The 24,199-nt window shown below is 45.9% G+C and overlaps 2 protein-coding genes across 12 annotated transcripts in view; both read right to left on the bottom strand.

Moving 5' to 3' along the window:
• Positions 1-16,631, bottom strand: part of PITPNM2 (phosphatidylinositol transfer protein membrane associated 2) — a 137,506-nt gene extending 120,875 nt beyond the window's left edge. For 6 of the 8 annotated variants that reach the window (XM_082324968.1, XM_082324974.1, XM_082324973.1 and 3 more), the window contains exons 1-2: positions 16,481-16,631; positions 240-339 (exon numbers count right to left, since the gene is read on the bottom strand). The gene's annotated coding sequence lies outside the window, so the exon portion shown is untranslated. Of the gene's footprint in view, positions 1-239; positions 340-1,163; positions 1,248-2,185; positions 2,198-16,480 lie in introns of those variants that run through there. The other 2 variants (XM_082324969.1, XM_082324970.1) reach the window with 2 other exon arrangements.
• Positions 16,632-18,101: 1,470 nt separating this feature from the next.
• MPHOSPH9 (M-phase phosphoprotein 9) overlaps positions 18,102-24,199 on the bottom strand; it is a 33,381-nt gene continuing 27,283 nt past the window's right edge. For 2 of the 4 annotated variants that reach the window (XM_082325030.1, XM_082325029.1), the window contains 4 exons: positions 23,564-23,667; positions 22,517-22,728; positions 21,641-21,709; positions 18,102-20,358 (listed from right to left, as the gene is read on the bottom strand). In XM_082325030.1, the coding sequence (XP_082181156.1) occupies positions 20,257-20,358; positions 21,641-21,709; positions 22,517-22,728; positions 23,564-23,667 (487 nt within the window). In that variant the 3' untranslated portion in view covers positions 18,102-20,256. The remainder of the gene's footprint in view (positions 20,359-21,640; positions 21,710-22,516; positions 22,729-23,563; positions 23,668-24,199) is intronic. The other 2 variants (XM_082325027.1, XM_082325028.1) reach the window with 1 other exon arrangement.

Raw genomic sequence — 24,199 nt, 5'->3', positions numbered from 1 at the left:
TGTGACTGCCAAGCCCTTCTCAAAGGCAACTCATCCAGCCATTCTTCCAGACTCCATTTTATCACGTTTCCCCTGAGCATCTATTCAAGTGGAACCCAAGCTAAGGTTAATCCCCTCTCTCACCAGCAGCAAGCTAGTATCCGTCAGTCTCATTACCATTCTCCCTAGTAACATCTAAATGTTTTTTACTAGTATAGAACAAAAAAGAACAGCCATCCAGCTGAAATGCCAGAACCTACCTGCTGCAAAAAATCTCTCTAGATGCTTCTGAATGCAGGAGGGAGTGAAGACAGCATTGCTGAAAAAGGATGTCACTGTTGGTCCACATGTGTCAACATCCTAGAGAAAGATAAAACAGAGTTGCTTAACTGCCATGCCCATGGGAAATCAACAGCAAGAATAAAGCTGCATTATTTTCACACTTATACCATGCTAATGGCTCCTATGCAAACAACATAAAGCTACAACATTTTATAATTGCACATCAGAGTTTCTCTGCAGACATCCCTCCGGTATGTCAGAAATTCAATACGTGATAGTAGGCGGCAATGAGCACCTCAGGGATTTAAAGTGCGTTCCAAGCCATGAGTCATCGTCATCTCTAACTCATGGAAATTTAAAAAAAAAAAAAAAAAAAGAAAAAGAAAAGAAAACACACGCACACGCGTTGCACTGACCACTCTCATGTGCTCTCTCGGTACAATACCATAACTTGCCCCTAAAGCATTTCCCTTTTAAATAGGGTGTTGAACAATTTCCACGAAGGGGACGCCGTCACAGGCAAAAATCATCACATCGCAGCATTCTTCCAGAGAGCTCCCTGGAGACCGGGCATGATCCCACATTTGAGGGTGGAAACAGAGCTGCAGCTGCTTTTATAAAGCCCACAAGTCCTTCCACAACTGGAGGAGGAGTGAGGAGAAGGCACCTCCCATGGCTGCCGCAGAGGACGGTGCAGCCAGGCCCAGAGGACCGCAAAGGCAGGGGTGGTGAGCTGGCAGCGCCCAGGAGGACAGATCCAGCGCCCTTCCCACACAGTTTGGGAAACATCATCCCCAGGCAGCCCATTTACACCTCATTTTCCAGCCATCAGCTACCTGCTTTCCCCCAAGGCTGATTTTTGTCAGGAGAGCTGAGGGCCAGAAGGAACTTGTAACCGTTACCTGTTGAGCAGCTTATGTGGTTTGCTTCCTTATGCCAAGCAGCTCTTTCCAAGAGATTCCTTCAGGCAGAGTCTCATCATTACCTCCAACCACTGGAAACTGTTTTAAATGCTGCTTTTAAAGCATCTGGTTTGCACTTTAGGGCACACACATGTGCTCCCCCCTCCCAGCCATCGCTCCCCTCTCTTCTTAGATCTCCCCAGGTATATTCAAGTTCCTTTAGGTCTTCTTTAATTTCTCGGCTTATCTTTGGTTTCTCTGCCCCTGCTGTCCTCCAGGCAACAGAGCAAGGGCTCTGGGTAGCACAAGGTCTAACCGGGCGGGTGGAGAGGGGAAGGCTGGAGTATTTGCAGCCGTTTCTCCGACAAGAGACCCACGGGCAGCCAGCACGGCCTCAGGAAGCCGAGAGAGACGAGAAGACAGCTTGGCTACGCGTGCAGGGAGGACGGGGCCTCAGCAGCTCCCACACACTCCTGAAAACCGCCCGCTCAGATGAAAGCTGCCTTTAACTCGCTGAACTCGCCGGCAGCAGAAATATTCCTTTCCCCTTCAGGTCAGGAAGGGCACAGTTGTCCTGCCACGTAGCAGGAGCTGTGTTTTGCACCAAAACATGCAAATCTGCGTCCACATCCACACAAAAAAGGCATCTCCTTGATCGGGACCTCCATGCGAGCCTTAAGACCAGCACCCAGAAAGAGAGACTTACAAAAAAAAAAACAAAAACAAAAACAAACACAACCCCCAAAAAAACCCCAAAACCCCACCAATATACTCTGCTCCCTGCTCCAAAGAACCTGAAATGCTTGGAAAAACCATTGATACCTTTAGCTGCAATACCCTGCTTCAGTTAACAGACAGATTTATGTGTTACCAACAATTAAGAAAAAAGTAACCGCTCTTTACTCCTGTACCTTCTTGCACAGCAATTTAAAAACATAATAGTGCTTGCACAGGTCAAATTCATCTTGGAGGAAAAGCAAGTGTGAGTAACATTTCAGGACCATTAATCTCGGAGATCTCACCAAGAGCAAGCAGGCAGACAGCTTAAAAATATATTTAGTCCACAAATGCTTATTAACGTCATTTGCTGATTCACAGCTGAGCCAGTCGCATGGAACCCAAATGCCACTTCTGCTTTCCCAGGCTGGCTTTAAAAAAAAAAAAAAAAAAAAAAGTTGAAAGAGTTGGGCATCAAGTTGCTTAAGCCACCTTCTGCGATGCAACTATTAGATGTGGATCTGTCTGGGCTGGAAACTACAGGTCTAGTCTGTAGACCTAAGGTTTAGGAGTCTGATGATCTGAGTTTTAAAGACAAGGGATTCCCACGTGCCAGGTCTGGCTCACGTACAGCTTTCCACTGTGGTCTCAAAGCAGCCACCACACATCTGCGTCCTCGTGCACAGCACAGAGGAAACATTCCTGCCACACAAGGGTATTACAGCATTAGCTTAGCTTTGCCAGGCACTTTCAGAGTTGGAAGCACCACGTACGAACAGCCAACCCGATCCAACTATCCAGGACGAGCTACAATCCCGTATCTGTAACACACGTACGGAGATGCAGTTGTCTTACGTACTCACTAGATGCCATTCCTTGGTGTCACCCAAATACGACTGCAATGTACTACAAAGCTGAACCTTAGTTTTCTTTTCTTTTATTGGCCATCGCTCTTGTTCCCAATATTAATACAGTCAAGACCAGATCATAAATAAAATGACCTCTGCAGGCTTACAACAAAATTAACAATGAAAATCATTACTGCTTTTAAAATTACATCTTGAAATCAACTGAAGAAAAATATTTGATGATTTGATAGATATAAACTTCTGTCAAGAATTTGTGTGCACTTTGGGGCAGAATTAACCCACTAAATTCTTAAGGAGTCCTTTAAGTAAAAATGTTTTTCATAAGGGGAAATTTAAAGTGTTTCTTCCCCTACTGTTATACACAATGCGATGATTTAAAGCCCAAAGGATTTTCTCTCTAAATCACCTATTCAAATCTGTATGATGGAAATATATTCAAATATAACATTTTAATCTTGCTTTGCATTTGAACTTTTTAACACTTTTCCAGGAAATCAAGTGTCTCGTTAGTCCTTTTAGCCGTTCTACCATACTGATCTGCAAGTAAACAAGAATCCTCACATTACCTTTCTTTTTTAAAAGGATTAATTATATCTACATAGTTTTTTTAACGCAATATACATCCAGTCTGATTCAGTCTCTTTTTAATTGTTATATAATAATTTGCTCCTCATCAAATGCATCGGCATTTGTCAACATCCATTCTACATTTGTTTTCACAAGCTAGACAAGTTTCTATAGATGCTGGGTATGCTAGACAATATCCTCCAACATCCACCATAACCCACACTTCAGTAAATCATTTTTTTGAAATGGAGTCGGCCCAGAGCCCTGCTCCGTTTCACTGGTTTTGCAGAGCAGAGCGCAGTTCTCAGAATTAGCAGGGGCCTGGACCCACAGTTTCAGAAAGCGTTTCGGTGTTCGGCTGACCCACTGTGGGGCAATCTTGAAAGCCTCACTGGGTAGCTCTGCAAACCTGGAAGAGCAGACACAAAACCTCCTCAATTTAAGAAAATCAATCTTCCTACCTGCTTTATTCTTTTTTGTATCAGGGTTGGGTTTTTTTCCTTTTTTGCCATCCTTCCCCAATCCACAAAACTTATTTTCAGTGACAGCAAGTCTGAAGCAATTATTCCAAACAGAAGGACAGAGTTCTCTACACACTTGCTAACAGTACTGAAATCAAAAGTGATTAAAAGCAAAAACATTTGTGAACAACAGAAACTGAAAGTATTGCCTTTGGGAAAACGTAAACACCAGCATTTTCTCTACAGTAAACACTGAAAGTAACAGATAATTAAAGTAGTCTAGGACATTATGACATATTTATAAAACTTGTTTTCTGGAATAATCATACACAATTCACCTTGACTGTATTCCCAAGTCATCATTTTCTAAAGTTACTGCAGTTTGCAGAGGCCTCACTGATGCTATTCTTAATTTACTTACTTTTAGGTGTGAGAATAGATTACCAATGCAAAATTTAAACTTAAAAATTGTCAGTTTTAAGCCTCTTTTAGACTGATAATAGTTAACCCTGTCTGCATTTCAGAATCATTTTGCGATAAGTGGTAATCAAATACAGAGTCAAAACTGCTTCTGTTTTAAAATGATACTACTGAAGCGCAAGAGACTTCAGCATTATTAAACAAGGGACATATTTGTCCAAAGCAAACCACCAGGAAAAAGCAACCCAACAAAAACATTGAGAGATGTGAGTTAATGGAAGCGTTGCCAAAAGGCTAGAAGAACATTTTTATTATGGGTGATTTGCTAAGATGAATGTTACAAGCTTCCTCCCTTCCTCGAAAGGCTTTCAGGGAAGCATCTCTCCAAGGAAGTCTCTGGGCATCGGAGGGGCTTGGAACCAAACCCACGCAAAGACCACATTTGGCTTTGGAGCAGCTCCACAGTTCTTCAGGGGAGGCACATGAAAGCAGACCACAGCTATTAGCAGACAGATTCACATGCAAATACATTTTGCAAGGAGGATGAGGTGCCACACCGCAGGTGGCAAGCGGCTCATTTTTAGCACAAACCTTGAAAACACTACATTACACTAACAGAACTAGCATTTACCTTTCCATGGAGGGCAATTAATTATAAGATGCTTTCTGCTGGCTTCTGAAGGCTCCTCTGCTTAACTGATGTGTTGCGCTCCACTTTTCAGTCCTTCCTCCTAAGAGGTACCATCGCTGCCACCACTAAAACACTTCAGACTGGTGGGACAGGCAGAGCTCCCACCTCGCCGTTACCTGAACAAACACGCTTGGTGACAACGACACACCAGAACACACTGGCCTCACGCCCGAGATCAGAGTCCTGGCGAGCAAGGGAAAACGCAACAGAAAGCAAGATTCGCACGCTGTTTCTGCGAAGTCAGAGACACTGACAGCACCGTCTTGCAGGGATAAATGAACGAGCAAAATTGTTCCTAGCAAACACCACAGCTGCTTTAACTCAGTCTACTGCTTTTGCACAATCTGCATTAATAAATACTAAGCCCTAACAAGTGTCAGCTGTGGTCAAACACCGCATGCCCGTGGTTTGGAAGCATCAGTTTCAGACCACGGAGAGTCACAAGAGTCCTTTATCCTCAGAGAAGGTGTTTTCTGTTCTCATGTCAATTAGTCACCCTAAAATAATAAGGGGATATAAGTGAGCAACTGAAAAGCAACAAACCAGAGGCAAATAACTTCAAAATCCTGAAGAACTCTGTAATCAGAGGAACAGGCTGCAGGATGTGCCAGGAAATTAATCAACAAGCAAAATAAATGCAGCAGTTAACTAGAAAACACAAGCAGCTCAGAAAGGCACCTAGACCATTTTCCCCTGCCTGATGCTTGTAGCATCTGGACCCTCCGAAGTGCCTCTGGGGTTACGTTCCGTAAGGAGCACGGGGTCCTGGCCTCGCTGTACGCAGCCAGACCCAAGGGGAAGGGAGAGAAAGCAAAGAGCAAAATGTTTCCAGAAAGCTGCCTGAGCTCTGGACCTTGCTGTAGCTATGATGAGCTTTTCATTTGCAAAGCCCTCTCCCTCCTTTGTTAAAAGTCATTATTCCCTTATATGAAATGGGAGACTGGGGTGTGAATTGTTACACCCATTGCTCTGACGAGGCTGCAAGAAAAATACATTAAAAAAAACCCAAACAAACCCTACACTCTATATGCACCCTTACAAGATTTTTTATGAACCTCACATCAGTCTACACCAAGTGGGAAGAGTTCCCATTTAACACGTGGACAGAGGCAAGCTGTTCCCCATGCCCTCCAGGACACCTCATCTTCCCAGACAGAGGATGATCTCCTGCCTCCATGGTGGGATCCCAGGAACTGCAAACAGCAGCATCTGCTCCACGCTGGTGTGGTATTGTTTTGAGGTGGGCAATTACAGATGCAGATCTTAAAAAGCAGCTTTTATAAGCATCTATTTAGAGTCAAGTTTCAAACTCTCCTCTGAGAGAAGTATAACCTATGCGTTTTTTTCCCAGGAACATAAAAGTAAAGGTAGGAGGGGGGAGGAAAAAAAAAAAAAAAGACAAAGCCTTTTGGTGGGTTCAGCACCTGTGTATGCTAAAGGCACTTCATGTTTTATGCATGAGAACGCTATCACCCCAGTGAAGATTTCTAGGTGAATCACTCAGACAGGGTCTCTACAGCCTGCTTTCAGGAGGACCTTCTTTTCAAAAAAACTTATTTTAATTCAACCATTTGATTTATATTACTTTCCAGTCACTTCTAGCTAGGTATATTTCAAGCAAAGAACTCTACATCAGCTTCTGCCTTGCCCCTTCCCATATAAATGTGGCAATTAGCACAGAAAAATTAGTCAGTTATGTAGTATTTCACCTTAAATAAAGCAGCTCAAGAAATAATACACCATTTAATCAGTACTTGACAGCCAGGGAAGAAACACGGTGTCTCAGTAACATGCTTAAAGAGGGTCTGAAATCCATTCGTAGACCGTGATGGAAGCCTGTCCTTGTCAAGGAAACCCACAATCCATAATAATGCTCAGTATTGTGCTTTTATCCTCCGTTTTATCAGAGCTCATCTGCTGATCAATGAGGAGTCCCATGGAATAGCACTTTGAATTTCAATGTCAACACAGCAGTACTGTGGTAATGATTGAAAATATTTACATATTGCCTCATTGATCGTGGGGTGTTCTTTGCCAACCATCTGGCTACTGGGCACTAATTTTTTTTTTTAATTTTATTTTTAGGGCTTTATATAGTTGTAAAGCAGGTTATTTGAACATCTTTACAGCTAACATCCAGCATTCCACCTGAATCAGGTTCTCCTGTTATTTTTAACCGAGAACATTAGCAATAGCATTCATCAATTTCATCCCATCTCAGGGAGGGGAAAAAAATAATTTTCTTAACAAGGACAAAAACACAAAAAAAATGAGAAACACCTGCTCCAGGCTTACCAGAACAATGTGCCAATTCAGCTACAAGGTCTCATTTTTAATGTGACTCAAGGGTGTCACCATTTTGACAACAGATGAGTCAAATGGAAATATGTCACTCACTCTGCACTCGTTGCCATCCTCGAGATAAACAAACCCTGTAAGGGCTGTTTTTTCCACTTCCCAGATGGAATACCTTATGATAACTGCAATGCTAAGCCCCTGGGCTCTGTGGTGTGTGCCTGTGTTTATACTGCCTTTAGTAGCTGCTCAAGTTATCCAAGCCAGGCGGTTCAGGCCAGCTGCTGCCATACAGACTGCAAGGATAAAGCTTAAACAAGCACCAATTAGTCTCCCTTGCCTTCCCCCGGCTGAGTCTGTGCACCCAGAGACGCACCCAGCTCACCCCGGTTGGCACCTGCAGGGCTTCCACCTGCGGCAGGTTGGGTACGCCTCACCTGGCTGCAGCCTCTGACGCTCAGCAGCTCCAGAAATACCCACCTGGGCTACATAAAGCAAGAAACTGCGGTGAGAAAGAGGGGTTTAACCTCAAGAAAACCCAAACAAAAGCAAAAAGCACTTCTCTGCAAGGTGCTCTGAGCACCGACCTGTAACACTCCCCCAGCACAGCACAAGCAGTTTTAGTTAACTCTTGCCTGGTTTAGTTAACCTGAACCCAGGTTTCCACAGAAAACTAAATTTTTAAAAAGCTTTGAAAAGCTTATCTGCATATATTCTTCTAGAAAGTTGAACAGCAAGTTAAATAAAATATGCAGGAAAGACTGACATCTACAAGATCTACAAGTTTGCTGCAAGAGACCTCTGCAGAATACTTGACAGGAATATCAAAAAGGTGGTTCTCAAACAGTTGTCAAACTGGGTTTTTTTGGTGGCTCCGAACCTGTTCATAATCAGAAGCTGATTCTCCTAGCTACTTGTGGCCATAAACTTGCTTTAGGAAGAAGGGGAGGTCTAAAAGTCAAATTAGACTCTGCCTTTAAGCCAGGAATAAAAAAAGTCTCTCAACACAGTTTTGCTGAGGATTTTTGGTAATGATGTTTAAGATAAAAACATTCTTACCTCTTTTTTCAGTTCCACTTTGACAACAAGGAATAAAACACAAGTTCTGTCAGCAAAATGACTCACAGACAACATAAGCGGGGGGGAAGTGCGCTAACTTATCTACCTCTGATAATACAGCTGCTCCATCAGACAATGAAATCTCCCTCGATGTCAAGCTCCCTTTTCTGCTGGGGCAGTTGTATGCAGGACAGAAGCAGGACGGAAGGCGGCTCTCTCCCCTACATGCTCTCCGCCTAGACAGCCCAGATGATTTTGCAGACATGATGCAGTAGATCTGGCTCTTGACCTAATGAGGTCCACTAAAGGCCCGGCACAGAAGGAAAAGCACCTCTGAAATGCAGGGAGCAGTTTTCCTTACAGCTTTGCTTAAATAATTATTGCTGTTAGAAATCAGTTTATAAGACTGTATAACTCTGAAAAGTTTTACTCTCCCGAGCCTTTCCCTCTCACACCCTGACACGGTGATGCTACATTTTCAATTCCACTATTTCTCTGAGCAGAGCATCAAGCGGAGATACCAGAGCGCAGACCCTCAGCAAGGCAAGTCAAACCATCTCCTGGTCTTCCAAACAAAATGACAGATTAAAACTGGGAAGCCAGAGCAACATACAGAAGCTGTACTAAAAAGGTTAATCCTTTAAGTAGGCTTGCCCAAATATGCTCTTCCCTCTCACAGAGGTAGCGTCTTAGATAAATGTGCCTTTTTGAAAAGCCTATTTATAGGCATTAAATGTAAGCAAAAGACAACATTAAAAATTATTCCGTAGTCCCAGAACGGACAAAGGACAAATGGTGTCCACGCTAAACACATTTTTGAGGATATTTGCTGGAAGACGTTTACCATCTGTTGAAGTTAAAACTTGGAACAGTATTTTACAGTCCAGATACAGGTTAGACAAATAATGGGTCCCAAGAGTCTGGATAAATGATGCTTAAAAACAAGGGAGAGAGGAAAACCAAAACAAGCTATGTGTTCTTCTCCTTCTCCATCAGTGTGCTTTGATGGATCAGAAGCCTAAAAGCACCATGCTAGCCCTGCCCCAAAAATAACAGCCCACCTGGAAACAAGGTCCCTTACAAGATGAGCCACCTCACCAGCACAGCCCAGGAAGCGTTGGACTGGAAAACAGAGCAAAACCGGAGGCAGAAAACTCGGGGATTTTTACTGTCTCTTCTACTGAGTTGTGACCTGCAACATTTCAGACATCTGCTACTGGTTTACCCTTGTTTAAAAGAGAAGCGATCCTCCACCTTTGCTTGTGAAGAGCACTGAAAGCCAGCCACGGAGAGCACTACCGCGGAGATGAGGATGGCAGAGAAAAAGCAAGCGAGAGGCCTTCCTCCCCCTTCTGTTCTTTTTCACAAAACATCTCCGAGTTATTTACATACTTGTATCCTGAACTCCCCCTCCGGTTTCACAGTTTGCAGTTAACTCTGCATTCTGCTGGAGATAACACGTGTTTAGCTTTCGGCATGTTTAGGCTAGAACACCCTCTGAATGTAACGCCAGGTCACCAAGCCCACGGAGGGAAGCATTTCCAGCTGCAGAGACTGGCTAGAAGATAATAGACAGAAGTGTGAGGCTCCATCTCTCCACCACCCTGAAAAAAATCAACCTACTCCTTGAAGGAGACAACTAAACAGCTTGGCAACGCCTACAACTGGTGCTCAACCTCAGATCCAGTAAAAAGATGTAAATATTTAGATTTCAATTTCATCTGATATGATAAATATAAAATGTCTATTTCCTTCTTTTTTTAAAAAAAAAAAAAAGTAGCATTAAAATAGGTAAGCCACCCACATAGAGAAAATGCTTCTGCAGTGTTTCTACCTTTAGGAGGTTATTTAAGTTATGGTATTGATCTCGAAACAAATTACAATCACAAGGGAAGTTACTCCCATTGCATTGTCTTCTGACATACATAAAACACAACTACACCGCATGTCTATATATAAATACATACATAAAATTGTTTTGCTGTTCATTCCAAACATCTAGTGGCTGACGGCAGCACATTATTTTTTACCTCTTCAGACATGCCCGTGGCCCTTCAGGGTTCCCTGTAGAGTGATAACTCTGACTCCAACCCAAATCATCCGAACAAAGCCTCAGAGCAATCCACTAAGTCCCGCACCCGACTCCTGACGAGTAACCCATACAAGAGACAGCAGAAGCTGAACCGCAGTTCACCACGGCTGTACTATAAAAACCTGAAATCCTTCCGTAACCTTTTAAAGCACGTAATGGAATTAAGGCCTCACTACACATCCAGACTTAAGTCATGCAAATATCAAACTTTAGAGCTGGAGATAACACGACCTCGCCCCTAAAGCACCAAGATACGCAAAAGTGCTCAACTTGCTGATATGATTGCATGCTCCCGATTAGTCACTGTGCTGTTAAAGAGAAACGCCTTCTCAGGTCATTGCTCTGTGGGTTAAGTCAGCTAATATGCTCGAATTAGCGTCCCGAAGCTGAGCCTCCGTTATGTAAGTGCCAGCAATCCAAACAAATCAGAGTTAACTTCCCTGTCCATTACAAGAACCGCCGCCACGATGACGAATTGCAAAAACTTTCGGCTGTTCATTCACTATTATCTTTCCCAAGTTCTCCTAGTTACGCTGCAACGGTCAGATGTGTCTTTCCAGCTAGTAACAAACTACCTCTTGTTTCATTACTGGATTGCCTGGACCTCTGCTGCCCCAGCCCCAAGCAGACTACAGGAATTGTTGAAGGAAAAAAAAAAAAATTAAACAAAACCCAGTAGAAATCCCTGTATCTGGTCTCTGACAGGAGACTGAGCTGTTTAAAGGAACAGCTTCATTTAAAGGATGAATGGCGAATCATTTTCCCTCGTGTCGAGGGAGTCTCTCCAACCTAAGCTCAACTGCTTTCCTGCAGAGCAGGGTTTTAACGTTCCCAGTTACAACGTCACAGCGCTCACCAGTCTCAGCTGTCCAAACACGACCAAGTCGAGACTGTAAAAGCTGAGCACAGTCCTCGCTATCCAAGATACTCGGCGCTCAGGGTGGGTTTTTTTGGTGGGAAAAAAGCTTGAAGTCCACGAGGACGCAGATTTCTGGATGCTGTAGCTCTTCAAATCTGTCTGGGCAAGATTTTCTCTGGAGGCTGTTTAAAAGCCAAAAGAAAATTCTGATTTGGAGTCCTCAAGCACCAGCTCGGTAAGGAGAAGCCGAAGATCAGCCTTTGCTGTGAAGGATTGTTGGAAGACCCCAGCCGCTGCTCAGGGTGCCCGCACTCCTACCCGGACGGCTGGGTTCTGCCCAGCACACTTCTTAATCAGCTGAGGTGTCTGCTTTCCGCTCCTGCCCTCCGTGGCATTGCGGCTGCGGAGTCGGAGCGCTGGCATGTGCCCTCCCGCCAGGCAGCCGCCAGGAGCAATGACCCCGGTACCTTCGCTCCTGAACTCGCGAGCACCCTGCCAGGGCTGGCGGCTTCGCTGCAGCTTTCCACACCGTTCATTGACCTGGGCTGCGTTAACCACCAAGCCCAAGATAACTGTACCCTTGTTACTGTCCCTTGCAGATGGAAGCCCGCATGCAGGAGACGCTGTTTTCCCTCTCAACAAGGCACTACATTTCTCCTCCTGGGTGGTCTGTCATTGCAAAGCCAGCACCTCCTTGCTGGGACCTCCTCAGGCGTGCCCAAGCTCTCCAGGGCAGGTTTTAGCCCTACGCTTCTGATATTTCTTCCTGCTCTTTCAAGGCAAATCATGCAGCTCCCTGCACCCACGTACGCTCAATAACTATTTATCTCCATTTTCCTAAGCAACTTATTTCATCTCCCCTCTGAAGCTTGACCCCATGTCAAACACACTCGGGCAGCGTTGCAGGGCAGTGGGAAGCAGCTCTGCCTCCAGATACTCTCAGGAGGTCCCCTGGTTCCCCACAGCCACCCATCAAAAAGAAAGGTGTTTTTTTTCCCCAACTGGTTTCTAAGTTGCCCAGTGGAATTTACTAAAGCATTTTGCTATGAACTTCTAGGGATTTTTTTTTTTTTTTAATTAAAAGCACACCACTGAAACAGTCACACAGGCGAAACCCCTTGCCTGTGGAAAATGCACAAGCACGACTTCAGGAGCTCTGCGTATTGACTTGGCACTGTGCTGATTAAAACTCCCTGAAGTGATAGGATCTGAGTTCGCTCAATGCTAAATTGTTTTGCTCTTCTTAGATTAAGAACATCTAAATATCATTTATTACTTTGTTCATGTAAAATTTCGTAGGACTCTTGGCACGGACACCATGATTAGAGAAGCCACATTCCCTTTCAGTTCGTGGGTGAGTTCAGACAGACTCCTCTGCCCCAGTACAATGTTGTGGCATTTGGATTTCCTCCAACACCCAGGAAACAAGGTTAAAAATAAAGTGTTTTATTTATTCCCTCCCCCCACATTAATTAATTACTCCATTTCCATTCACACTGGATACTACCGAACATTTTTGTTTATAAGATGCTTTCAGGCTCAAAATTAAATTTAGGCATATCTTACTAATTTGGGGAGATAAACAGAAATATTAATTGCATCATACCCTATGTCAGCCAGCTTTAAAATTAAATTAGAAGGCATCTTCACCATTTAGAAAAATTGGCTATTAAGAAAACCAATGGGTTTTAGATGTTGCTTTTTCCTTCTGAGAAAATAAAAACAAAGAGAAGACAGACACTGATGTCTCTTCCTCCCCTCTCCTGGAAATGAGGCATGTCTCTCAAATAAGAGGAAGCCTAAAAGAAAAACATATTGTGACAAAAAAAAAAAACGTTTCTCAATCGGTCGTGCTGGTCCTAGAATAGGACATTACCGTCAATATGCATGATTGGCACGAGTCAAACTGCACTCGGGAGGAAGCATCAGCTTTCACTTGCCATTTTCTGCAGCCTTCCAGTCAGGCTGCCAAGACAGCAACTGACCGACAAGGTTTTTACTTGAATGCAGGGGGGAGATTAATGCTGGTTTGGACTGACCGGAGGAACCTTCTTCAAATTAGCTTGCTTGAAGGATGTGCTGCTTCGCTATTTGGCCAACTCACAGAAGCAGTAACAAATTGTGAATAAAAAGAGACTATTTATTTAAATTCAACCCCCCCCAGCACCACTGTCAGTTGCAAGTTTTAAGAATTTCTATTTAAAAAAAAAAAAAAAATCAGGACAAGGTCTTTCCAAACTGGTTGCTGTCAACTAAAATGAGAAGTTAGATAAAACTCCCACGTGCCAGATGGTAAATCACAATAAACGCTCGGGCTGTTAGATGCACAACAAGAGACAAACGCATTGAAATACACCATCAGAAGCAAACCAAAATAGAAAGGATATTTTAATAAGTTATCGTTTTGGGGAAAGATCCTTGTTAAGGTCATTAGAATCATACAGAAGTCATACATTGAGGGCTTCTTACTTTCCTCACCACCTCACATAAGCTTGAGGAACAAGTAACGATTTTAGCAGAGCTATGTCAGGTTAAAGGCTACTGTCAGCAAGAGCCTTGGAGTTCACTATTTAGACATCACTTACGACCCTTTCTGCCAAGTTACTTCAAAAAAAATATTGTTAAAGGATACTAGGGAATTGTTTACTGAAACCATTACTGTTTCCTGAACACAGATGCAAGAAAAAGTTATATTAAGAAGATAAACAGCTGCTACTGTATGCTGTTTAAATGGTAACAAAAGCATCTAAGGGCCATAAAGGGAATAGTAAGGGAATTAAAAAGCATTTTTATGCATGAAGACGGCTAACATCCGTACATTCATTAAAGTGGTATCAACCATGCTTTTAATTAAAAGTTAGTGATGGTAACTTAAATATGATTAATGAAACCTAGCAGCCTACCAGAAGTCTGCTCTATCAAAAGCAAGAAGCACAACAAGCTGCATTTCCAGCCCTTGCTTGCTCGTTTCTCCTTACCTCTCAGAGATGCTGCCACAATCCAAATACATTGCAAGGACCACGGAGCAGCATTCCTGTGAAAAACAGCAAGCCAGGACAAGCCCGCAACTGTGCTTTCATGCTTGGCCATTCTTTATTTTGTATATCCCGAGGAGGCGTTTCAACTACAGAGCAGCCCAGGGCCAAGACGACGAGCGGGTTACCTGTCAGAATAACAAGCGATGCAGCGATCTATCGACCATCGCAGGCACAAGGTCTGCCAAAGGCCGGGAAAAAGGCTGCCCTACAAACAGCAGTCTCCTATTCAACAGTGGGGAAAAAAAAATCACTCGGAAGCCGGTGCCGAACTCTGTAACGCAGTCAGTCTTCTTGTGTTACTCGGGAGCACAACGCAGTCATGGCAAAAATAAACTACGCGATAAAAATACAGCACGAGGAAGATGTGGGCACGGAGGGGAATTAGTATGCAATAGGTGGAGAAGGAGTCCTACAGGCCATAGATATTTCGACATGCAATCAAACCACCTCCTGTTTAAGTCCTGATGTCCGCAAAGACTAATCTCTTACCATTGTCCTGCTGAACCGCTGTCATGTACAGAGCTGAGCACATGCAGATTATGTCTTCAAAGACTGAAGACGTTTTTTGGCACCGTGTTACCCACTTAGCTGCTTCCAGATGCACAGAGCACACAGAAGATGGAAGCTCTCACTTTAGAGCAGGTGCTAACACAGGAAGAAACTTTCTTTTTCCCCCCTTAAATACACAATTTAAATGAACTTTGCTTCAGTCATAGCATCTTAACATAAAATGTGACAGGACTGAATTGTGGGGCTGACTGAACAGGGCACTGCTCCGAGGGGTTCCCCGTTCCGGGCTCTGCTAATGGCGCTCCGGCCCCAGGCCGAGCGCCTCAGTGCGCTCCTCTGAGAGGGCTCCGGGAGGAGGTGAGGGAAGTGGTTTAACCCTCCTGCAGCTGGACAGATGGATGAAGTTGTTCACGCCGTAGCCCGCTGCCGTGGGGCAGCGGCATAGCCCAGAAGGGAGCCCAGCGCCGTTAGGGAGCCCCAGGCAGGGCCCCGTCCGTCAAGGGATGGGGAGGCCGGGGAGGGGACCGCCAGGCCCAGCAGAGAGGCTGCCCTCCTGCAGCCCATCGTCCAGCTAAAGCGCGGGCGTTCTGCTCTTTCCAACGGGGAGAATCTCCCCCTCCTGCCCTCCCGAGGGGACGCACCGCCTCAGGAGCGGGCCCCTTGCCAGTCAGCCGCTCCCTGGCCGCAGCGGGGTCTCCGGCCCCGAAACCCCACCAGGTTCCTCCTCAGCTGCCGTCAGTCAAAGGCGTCTGTGAGGCCGCGGCAGGTCTCAGCCCGCTTCTCCCGCCACAGGCGGGGAGGCCGCCCCCGGGCAGCGCCTTCGCCCCCTCCTCACGGCCAGGCCTCGCAGGCCACCGCCTTCCCCACCGCAGGACGAGCCTCCAACCCGCAGCCTCCGCCGAAGCTGAACTGGTTGCAATTCCAGCCCGAGAGAGGCGGTAACCGAGGAAGGAGGACGAGGAGGGCAGCGGCCGGGACGACGGCGCTCCCGCGGGCAGGGTCCGCTCCGGCCTCACACGCCTGGCGCTGGAGGGCCGCCGGCGGCGTCCCCCGGCATCCGGCAGGGCTTCCTGCGCGTCCGGCCGCGACCTCCCGCCACCGCTCCCTCTGCCGTTACGAAACGCCCGGTGCGGGGGCTGCCCGGCCCCGGCTGTCAAAGGCCGAACCGAGGGCGGAGGAGAGGGGTGCTCGCTGCCGCCAGCGCGGGGAGAGGGGCATAACGGGGAGCCGGGGGGGGTAACGCAACCGCGCCTCAGCACAGCGGCGGGCTGCGTGAGAGCACGGCTCCCGGTCCTTCGCGGTTCTGCGTGCGGTAGCGGGGAGCCGAGGCAGCGTGCCGCTATGGCTGCGGCGCCCGCAGACCCCGCGGCGCAGCAGACCCGTGTCTGCCGCTCATTTACTCCTCTATTCGGGAAACTTTTACCGCCGACGCATCCCGCCGGCCGCGGGCGGGGAGGAGACAGCCCGACCCCGCTCAGGCCGCGGGAGCGCCCGGAGGCACCGGCCGGGCACCCGCCGGCGCCGCGGCCCGCAGGGGCCGTTCCCTCCTCCGCCGCCCGCCGAGGCCCCGGCCCCTCGGGGGAGGCTGAAGCCGCCCCGCGGGCCCGGCCTTGCCCCCTCGCCCTCCCCTCGGGCCCGCCGCGGTTCCCGCCCCCGCCGAGGCGCGGCCGGGCCGGCCCGGGGTCCGCCAGGTGCCGGGGCCCGCCCCGCCGCCCCCCGCGCGTCCCCTCACCACGCACCGGCTGCTCCCGGCGCGGCGGCCGCGGCTCCCGCTGCTGCTGCTGGTGCCGCCGCGGCTCGGCGGCTGCCGCTGTCCTACGAGCCGCTGCCTGCCGACATGCCCGCTCTCCGCTAGCATAATCCCCGGCGAGGGCGGGCCGGGCGCAGGCAGCTCCTCGCCCGCCGAGCTCTGCCGCGGCGCGGGGACGGCGGAGGCGGGGGGAGGCGAGGCGGAGGCGGGCGGGCCGCCGCAGCTCCGCGCTGCGGGGGGGAAGCGGGGAAGGCGAGGAGCCGCGGCGGCGGCGCTGCCCCTGCCCTGCCGCGGCGGCCGCCGGCCGGACAGCTTTATTCCCCCGCCGGAGCCGTGCCCACCGCCGCGGGGAGCCGCCACTTCCTTCCCCGCGCTGCCGGGCCGGCGCTCCCGCACGGCGGGCGGGCGGGCCGGGGGTGCCGCCTGCCGGCTACGGCGGGGAGCGCCGCCGGGGCCCGCGGCCGCCCCGCTCCGCCGGGCCGGGGGGCGAAGCGGCGGGGCCCCCGCAGCGGGCCGGGCGCCTCTCCCCGGCCGCGGGCGCTCTCACCGCCGGCCCTGCGCCGGGCTCCCGCTCCCGCGTGGGGCCTTCGCCGGGTGCCCGCAGGTCGGGGGACGAACGGCTGCGGAGCCAGACTTGCACGGGGATGGGCGAAGCGGCCGCCCGGCCTCTGCTCTAACCCTGGCACCCGGCTTTTTGCAGACCGGAGCAGCGCTGGTTCCTCCTGTAACTTTGCTCTCTGCAAAGACTGGGGAAAAAATCACTAAAGGTTTAGCAATCATTTTATTCAGAAACAAAGAGCAACAAAACTGGCTGTACCGTTTTAAACATGTCAATTTGCCGCGTTTTTTGTTTTTGTTTTTGTTTCTTTTTTTTAAGGCTGCATCACTTCACCGCTTCGGTTCCACTCTGCGAACGCCAGGCGCTGCCGGCGCCCAGCGCTCGTTGAGGCCGCGTCCCTCCGAGCGCCGCAGCTGCGGGCGGGCGGCACGGCTGATGCTCAGGCTCCGCGTCCTCACCGGGACCCGCTCCCGCTCCCGCTCCTTCTGGGGTCCCGGCTCCTCCGCGCCGCCCCCCAAAGCCAGGGCCAGCCCGCCGAGGACGGCGTCTGGTTTGTGAACACCACCGGCATTGCCACAGTACCTGCTGCTCTGCCTCACAGCTCCTTTTAGAGACAAAGTTCCCAGGGGAAGGCAGATTGAACCACTGATAGCTTCAGGTGTAAAGAAACACCTTTGTTTGTTTGTTTATTTACTTTGTAGAGATGGTGGACAAACAAATTTTATTTTCCAAAGGTTAAATTTCAGAGCTGAAGGAGTTGTAATGTTTATCATCATAAAAACCCTACGCACGGGAGTCTCTTGCAAGGGCAACCTGAGACAGAACAAAGCCTGGGGCTCCCAGCAAAACCCAGGAGGTCTGGAAAGGGGATAAATGCCTCGGGAGCCGAGCGGTATCGGGGAGAAGAACACAAGAGAAAGATGATTAAAGTCCTCCTCAGAGGAAGCTTCTGCTCTTCTGGAAGTCCTCAGATGGAACAAGGCAATTTGCTTGCGTTCAGGGGAAGAATTTTAAATGGGATTTAAAAAAAAAAAAAAGACAGTGTCCAGCAAAGCGCACAGCAAGTGGAGTCACGTTTTCCACAGTAAACACACGCTTCGTGTGCCCCAGTTTTTGATGCTTCGGGTCTGATTCTCAGAAGCACCGAGCATTCAGGCCTCCCACTGCTTTAATCTGGAACTGCAGAGTCTCAGCCCCTCTGAAGAACCAGGCCGAAGGCACCGTGCTGAACGGGTCACCCGAAGCCAGGCGCTTATTTGCAAAGGTTGTCCTAGAAGTTTACCGAGAGCAACACTTACATTCCCCCCCCTTCAAGGCTATAATAGAACAGAAATAGCCTAAAGAGCTCCAACAGATGGAGGAGGACTTTTGATTAAAAAATAAATTCTGACTCACAATTCAGTTTTCTGGATGTAATAAAAAAAGAGTACATGGATATGAATAGCACTGGAAAGAATGGAGTGGAGATACAGGGAGGCTATAAGGCGAGGCAGCGAAATATGAACTGATTTACCGACTTGTTTGTAATGTCTGTCAGGAAAATTCTGTCGGGCTGTGCTGTCGTGCTGATGAAAGAAAACAAGACTGGTGGTGGACTCATGAAATTTTCCTGTGATGGATTCCTTGGAAAAATGCTGCTGACTGAATGCTACTTTGGAACGACACTTTAAATTGTACCTGTTAATAACCAAAAACGGTGGGGAGAATTCTTCAGCTAAATAGTAGAGCTGCACAAGGAAGTCAAGATTCTTTTTCCTCCCTCAACCGCTTCCGAGTAAAAAGGACAAGGAAGGATATGGAATACCATCAAAACTGTACATCTGTTCACGTACCTGGAAGTGTATTTGAGCACGTTATCTCCAAGCATCCAGGCCGAATTTCTACATTTTAGAGTAAAGGGGAAAATGCGTAATTAACATCCTTGACTCCTCCCCAACTCTGATCTTATTGAAAGAACGCGCAGGGCAGAAGTGGCTGCAAAAAATACAATTTTTTTGAAAAGCCTGTGCATGGGTAGGACGGTTCTCCATCAAAGATCTTAAAACACAGCACTCTAATTTTAGAATCAGACCTTCACAAGCTTCCTTTATGACAGCTATTCTGGCCTTATAATCACATCACTGGTGGCTAAACATCTTGGACAAGGACAGAATTTGAAACACACAATGTGATTAAAACCTACATTATCGCTGCTGTAATATCCCAGAACCTATTATTGTTCTTGGGCAGGAGGAAAGAATCTAATTAAGCATTTATTTAATATTAAAACACAAACTAAAATATCAGTGTTGGACAGTAATTCAGCAATATGCCAACTAGTAAATAGGTATTTTTCACCAAGAAAAATGCATGTATGTTCACAAATACAGCTTGGATTTGATCTGCAAATGTACGCGATCAGAACACTGGCACGGCACAAAGCCCAGTCTGGCATATTACACCAGTAACTTCGGTTACGTAGTTCCAGTCCGGGAGTGTCAGCTGGAGTCCAGTTGCTCACTGGGAGACAGAACGGCTGCTGTCAGTCTCGTGAGTCCCGGTACTCACGGTATCAAACACTACTCACTGCTGCTGTTGGGAGACATCAAATAATTTAGAGCAATATTTTCCTAACACAGCCAGCGGCAACCAAACCAGCAAAACACACAGCAGTCTGCAGCCAGCCAGCCAGAATGCAAGGACTGCTCACCGTTTGTCACAACGAAAAATATCCATGTTGTAAGGTTTAAATTAAAAGGATTTACCATATAACAGTAGTTATCTTTAACACAGGTAATTCATGTTGCTTTTTGTATTAAAGTTCAAAATTTTCTATCGGCTAATATTTACATCATACCATAAATATTTATAAAATGGTGAGGAAAACGAAGTGCAAAAGGAGAACACTATCATTTTCTGAAAACAAGCTGCCTTTTAATTTCTTATTCTTATTATAAATTGAATATCACTATTTAAAAATAATTAATATTTCTAAAAATATTACAATTACAGGATAAACATTGATTTCTCAAGTGTAACAAAAATATGTTTGAAATATAGGTGGCTGTTTGAAGTACAAAATATTGCTGTTTGTAAAGGGTAACATGGTTGTAAAACTACTATTGAGGGTCTATAAAAATACAAACAATTTGCATTTACTGAGTGCATAATTACATATTAGTGCAAAAAAAAAAAAAAAAAGCGTATCTGCATTCAAGAGGGAATTGTCAAAGATTTGCAGAGGTACGTAAAACATGAAATCTTTTCAGAGTCATGCGTATTGACCCCAAATCTCTATTAATCCTTTCCAAGCGATCTTCCAGGGCTTCCTAAAAGGAACAGTTAAAGAAAAGAAAGAAAGAAAGAAAGAAAGAAAAAAATAGGATTTAATAACATACAACATAATCCAATGACCCTTCTAAAATGAAGAAACCACTATTATTCCTATTTCAACCGGTATCCTTTTTGACACATTACTAGCGTTCTGTTAGCACTCAAAAACTAGAGCCAGACCTACAAACTTTTCATATTATTTTTATGTATGTGTGTGTATTTGTGGGTTGTTGGCTTTTTTAAAAACCGTTTCAGGTATTTTGGTTTTTTCCATGTGACTTAGGAAACTCCATGAGAGAAACTTGACAGGAATTAGGACAGGCTGATAATTAGGGAGCCCCATTTAGGAAACAGCTGGCCACTGTGGTGAGGGGCAGCATTGATTTACTGGAATGCACTTTTACTTTCAAATGGATAAATTGATAACGAGCCCTGGGATTACAACTTAGGAAATGCTGAAGTCGTAGGCTTCACAGAGACCTCTAAAACACAACTTTGAGACACTTGTTTTTATTAAAAGTCTGCAGAGCTTTCCGAAGGCGGCACCCTCCTGTATTCCACCTACGCTACTTAATTTCGCCTTCTTATTTTCCTCTTTATACTTTCAAGCAGACAAAACCCAACCAAACAAGCAAAAACTAAAACTTTGCACTTTCTTCTACAGCACAACGTCCTCTCTACAGCTTCAGGGATCTCTTTCATAGTCACTGCATTTTCTTAACATATTGCCTTGAGCTGCCTCTCAGTGTTACCGCAAGAACGGACTGTTCCTGCAGTAATTTGGAGAAATTAATCCCATGTACAAAAAAATAGAAGATACAAACAGCCTTATGCAGAATATACACTAGGTAGTATGTATGTATATATATGTATACACACACATACTTTATGTGCATATACACACACACACACACAAGAAAGTTGTCAGTTTGTGGCAGTGGGGGCGGAAATCAAATATTTGCAGGGCTAATTATTCTTTTCTGAATCACTTGCATACAAATTATTCAGACTCACACCTTTCACATAGCGAGTCAGTGTGTTTATAATTAACTTGCAGCAACTTCCCGATTATCTTCTAATGCAGTAAAGTCTAGAGAATAGAGAACATCTTTCACACAGATTCAAAATTCAGCCACATTCAGGAACAATTCTCAGTGGTATGGAAAAATTCCCCTAGTAATCGCGCTTACTATATAGCGGAACTTTCATCTACACTATATATTCTCAGATTGTGGAAGAGCAACTTAAGAGAACAGTCATACGTAGAAGCTTTTTCACCTGATTTAATCTTGCTTGCAAGGTCATTCTTCCACCAGAACAAGGTATTCGACTCAATGCAGCCTCAATCTAATAACAGAAAATACTTCAGCTGTAAATTATAGTTTCAAGAGCCAATATAAGCCTAACTCATCTTACAAAAAGAGAGGTGAGGTGCATAGGTTACAGATACACGTCCAGTCCTGTTCTTAAACACTAACTTATGTTACCGTAATACTGTGCCATACAAAATCGCTAGAAAAGAGGGAGACTCCCTTTCTACGAGGAGTCCCATGGTGAGGACAAGGGGTAACGGGTACAGGTTACTCCCAGGGAGATTCCGATGGGACACGAGAGGTAGATTTTTCACAAGGAGAACAGTCATTGGAATAATCTCCCCAGGGAAGTGGTTGACTCCGCTACGCTGCACGCGTTTAAGACTCAGCTGGACAGGGTGCTGGGCCATCCCGTCTAGATTGTGCTAGAGAGGTTGGACCAGATGATCCAGCCTTGGGTCCCTTCCAACCTGGGATTCTGTGATCCTACGAAAAGCGATCATTCATAAGCAGACCCTCTCAAGGATCATTTTGAATAGAGCACTCGTTCTTGCCAGAATAACCTTCCTTGTTTGAAAGGCTGATTTAGAGCATTGTCCATTAAGGAAGAAAGCAAATTCACTCCAACCCTTCCACCCACGCTGTGTTTAATGACGCTAGGGACAGAAAAGGACGGGAGCATGGGAAGTAGAGCAGGGAATGATAATGGCACGTTCCTAGGGTAACACTAGAAATTGTGCATGAATTTCAGCCATGCATTGCCCAGGTATATGGCTATATCCCTCACCTCTCATACAACAATTACGTTTTGTCACAGCTTTAAAATAAAAATAGTCTTTGCCTGTTGCTTTTCTTGAGTCAGCTCATCAAAAAGCCTCTCTGTTTCAGCCAGAGTCTTAATCCTTGCTGCGTACTTGAAGTCTCCCTCACAAGGTGATAGCACTGGCTCATATTTTTGTGCTACGCTCCTCTCGTCCCAAGCTGTCGCTCTCTTCATTCCAGTATTGACGGATTCAGCACAAGAGCTGTGTCTGACACCTGAATGCTGCCTTCCTATCAACAAAACAGGGGTCTTTTTATTTGTTTTGTAATTGTCTGTGAAATTATTACATAGGACAGAAAAAGAAACTAATAACAAGAAAAGCAGTGTCATCTTGGAGGTCTATAAACTGAGGATAGCGACCAGCAAAGCCTCATTAGCTTGCCTTAAGCAGACTTCCCAGAAGAATGCAAAACACATGTATGGGTCATCTTTCAAGTGATCTTTATAACACAGCGTATTTTTTGGTTAGCAAACAGATTACTGTACTGTGCTAATTAGGAATTACTTTTACTGGTACAACATTTCTAAATATCACCAAGTAGACTAGTTGTCATGAAAACAATAGTCTAAATAAACACGTTAATAAAAACAAAAGCAGAACATTGTGACAAGGATTACCAAAGTGAGAAAAGATTTGGTTCAACCAATCATTTAAAAAAATCTGAAACAACTGGCTTTATCATAGTTGCTCTTTGCTATCTGTAATGCAATGTTTAGCAATAGAATTTTATTAGCGTGACTGAGTACGTACATCTTAATATAGACCCTACTAAGATATGCATTCTGTAACTGAGTTAAGCATAGGAAAACATATTGCCCTTCTTTATCAATTTAATTATTTTTGTTGTTCCATTGTGTTTGTGCACACACACATATACATAAAAATAAAATACTGCATGAATGTTATTTCTCTGTCTACAGGAATAAGACAAGATTTAGAGGATTTTTAAAAAGCTGGACTTCATAGAGTGAAGTGTCAGCTTACTATTTAAGCAGCTGTTACCAATGTGGAAGAAATTATGGTAAAAAAAAATAAAGAACAGTTTCCCCCCCTGGACAGGTTACCTTCTACATCATCTAGTGAGAGGAACTGGAGCCTTTTTCTTGGATTACTGTGCTGTAAAGTAGATGTAGGACCAGTTTCCAGGTCATCCAGAAGTATATCAAATCTACAGAGCAGGAAGCACACAATTACTTGCTAGAGATCACGTATCAAGCAATACAATATTTTCTACCTTTTCACCTTTTGGTTAAATAAATATAAAACAATTTCTATCCCACAGGTATTGCAAGTCTTCTGATTACTGCCCATAGTACCATACCCCAATATATTCCTGTTCGCACACACCAAAATACCTCATTCATGTGACTTTCTTTCAGAAGCAGGCCAGGCTGTCACTCCCAAACACACTGCGCCCCCCTGTTGTCATCCTCAAGAACCATCAGAGTGGTGCTAGACCTTCCTTCTTCCTCATGCACGTGTCCTACTACATTTTAATCTCGCAGCTAAGTATGTTCTCAAACGCTACAAGCCTTGGCAAGTAAAGATCTCTATAGAAACCGTAGTATCTAGTACAGTTAGCAGAAAGTTAAGTTTATGTATTTTTTAACATGCTTGCAGGAGCCATGACAGGTAGGTATATACTACTTTCAACTTTTATTTATGTCTCCTGATAAGCGGCGCGTAGATCTGGACTTACT

This window comes from Platalea leucorodia, assembly GCF_965183815.1.
Source record: "Platalea leucorodia genome assembly, chromosome: 12".
Classification (NCBI taxonomy): Eukaryota; Metazoa; Chordata; class Aves; order Pelecaniformes; family Threskiornithidae; genus Platalea; species Platalea leucorodia.
This window is presented reverse-complemented; position numbering and strand designations above follow the sequence as displayed.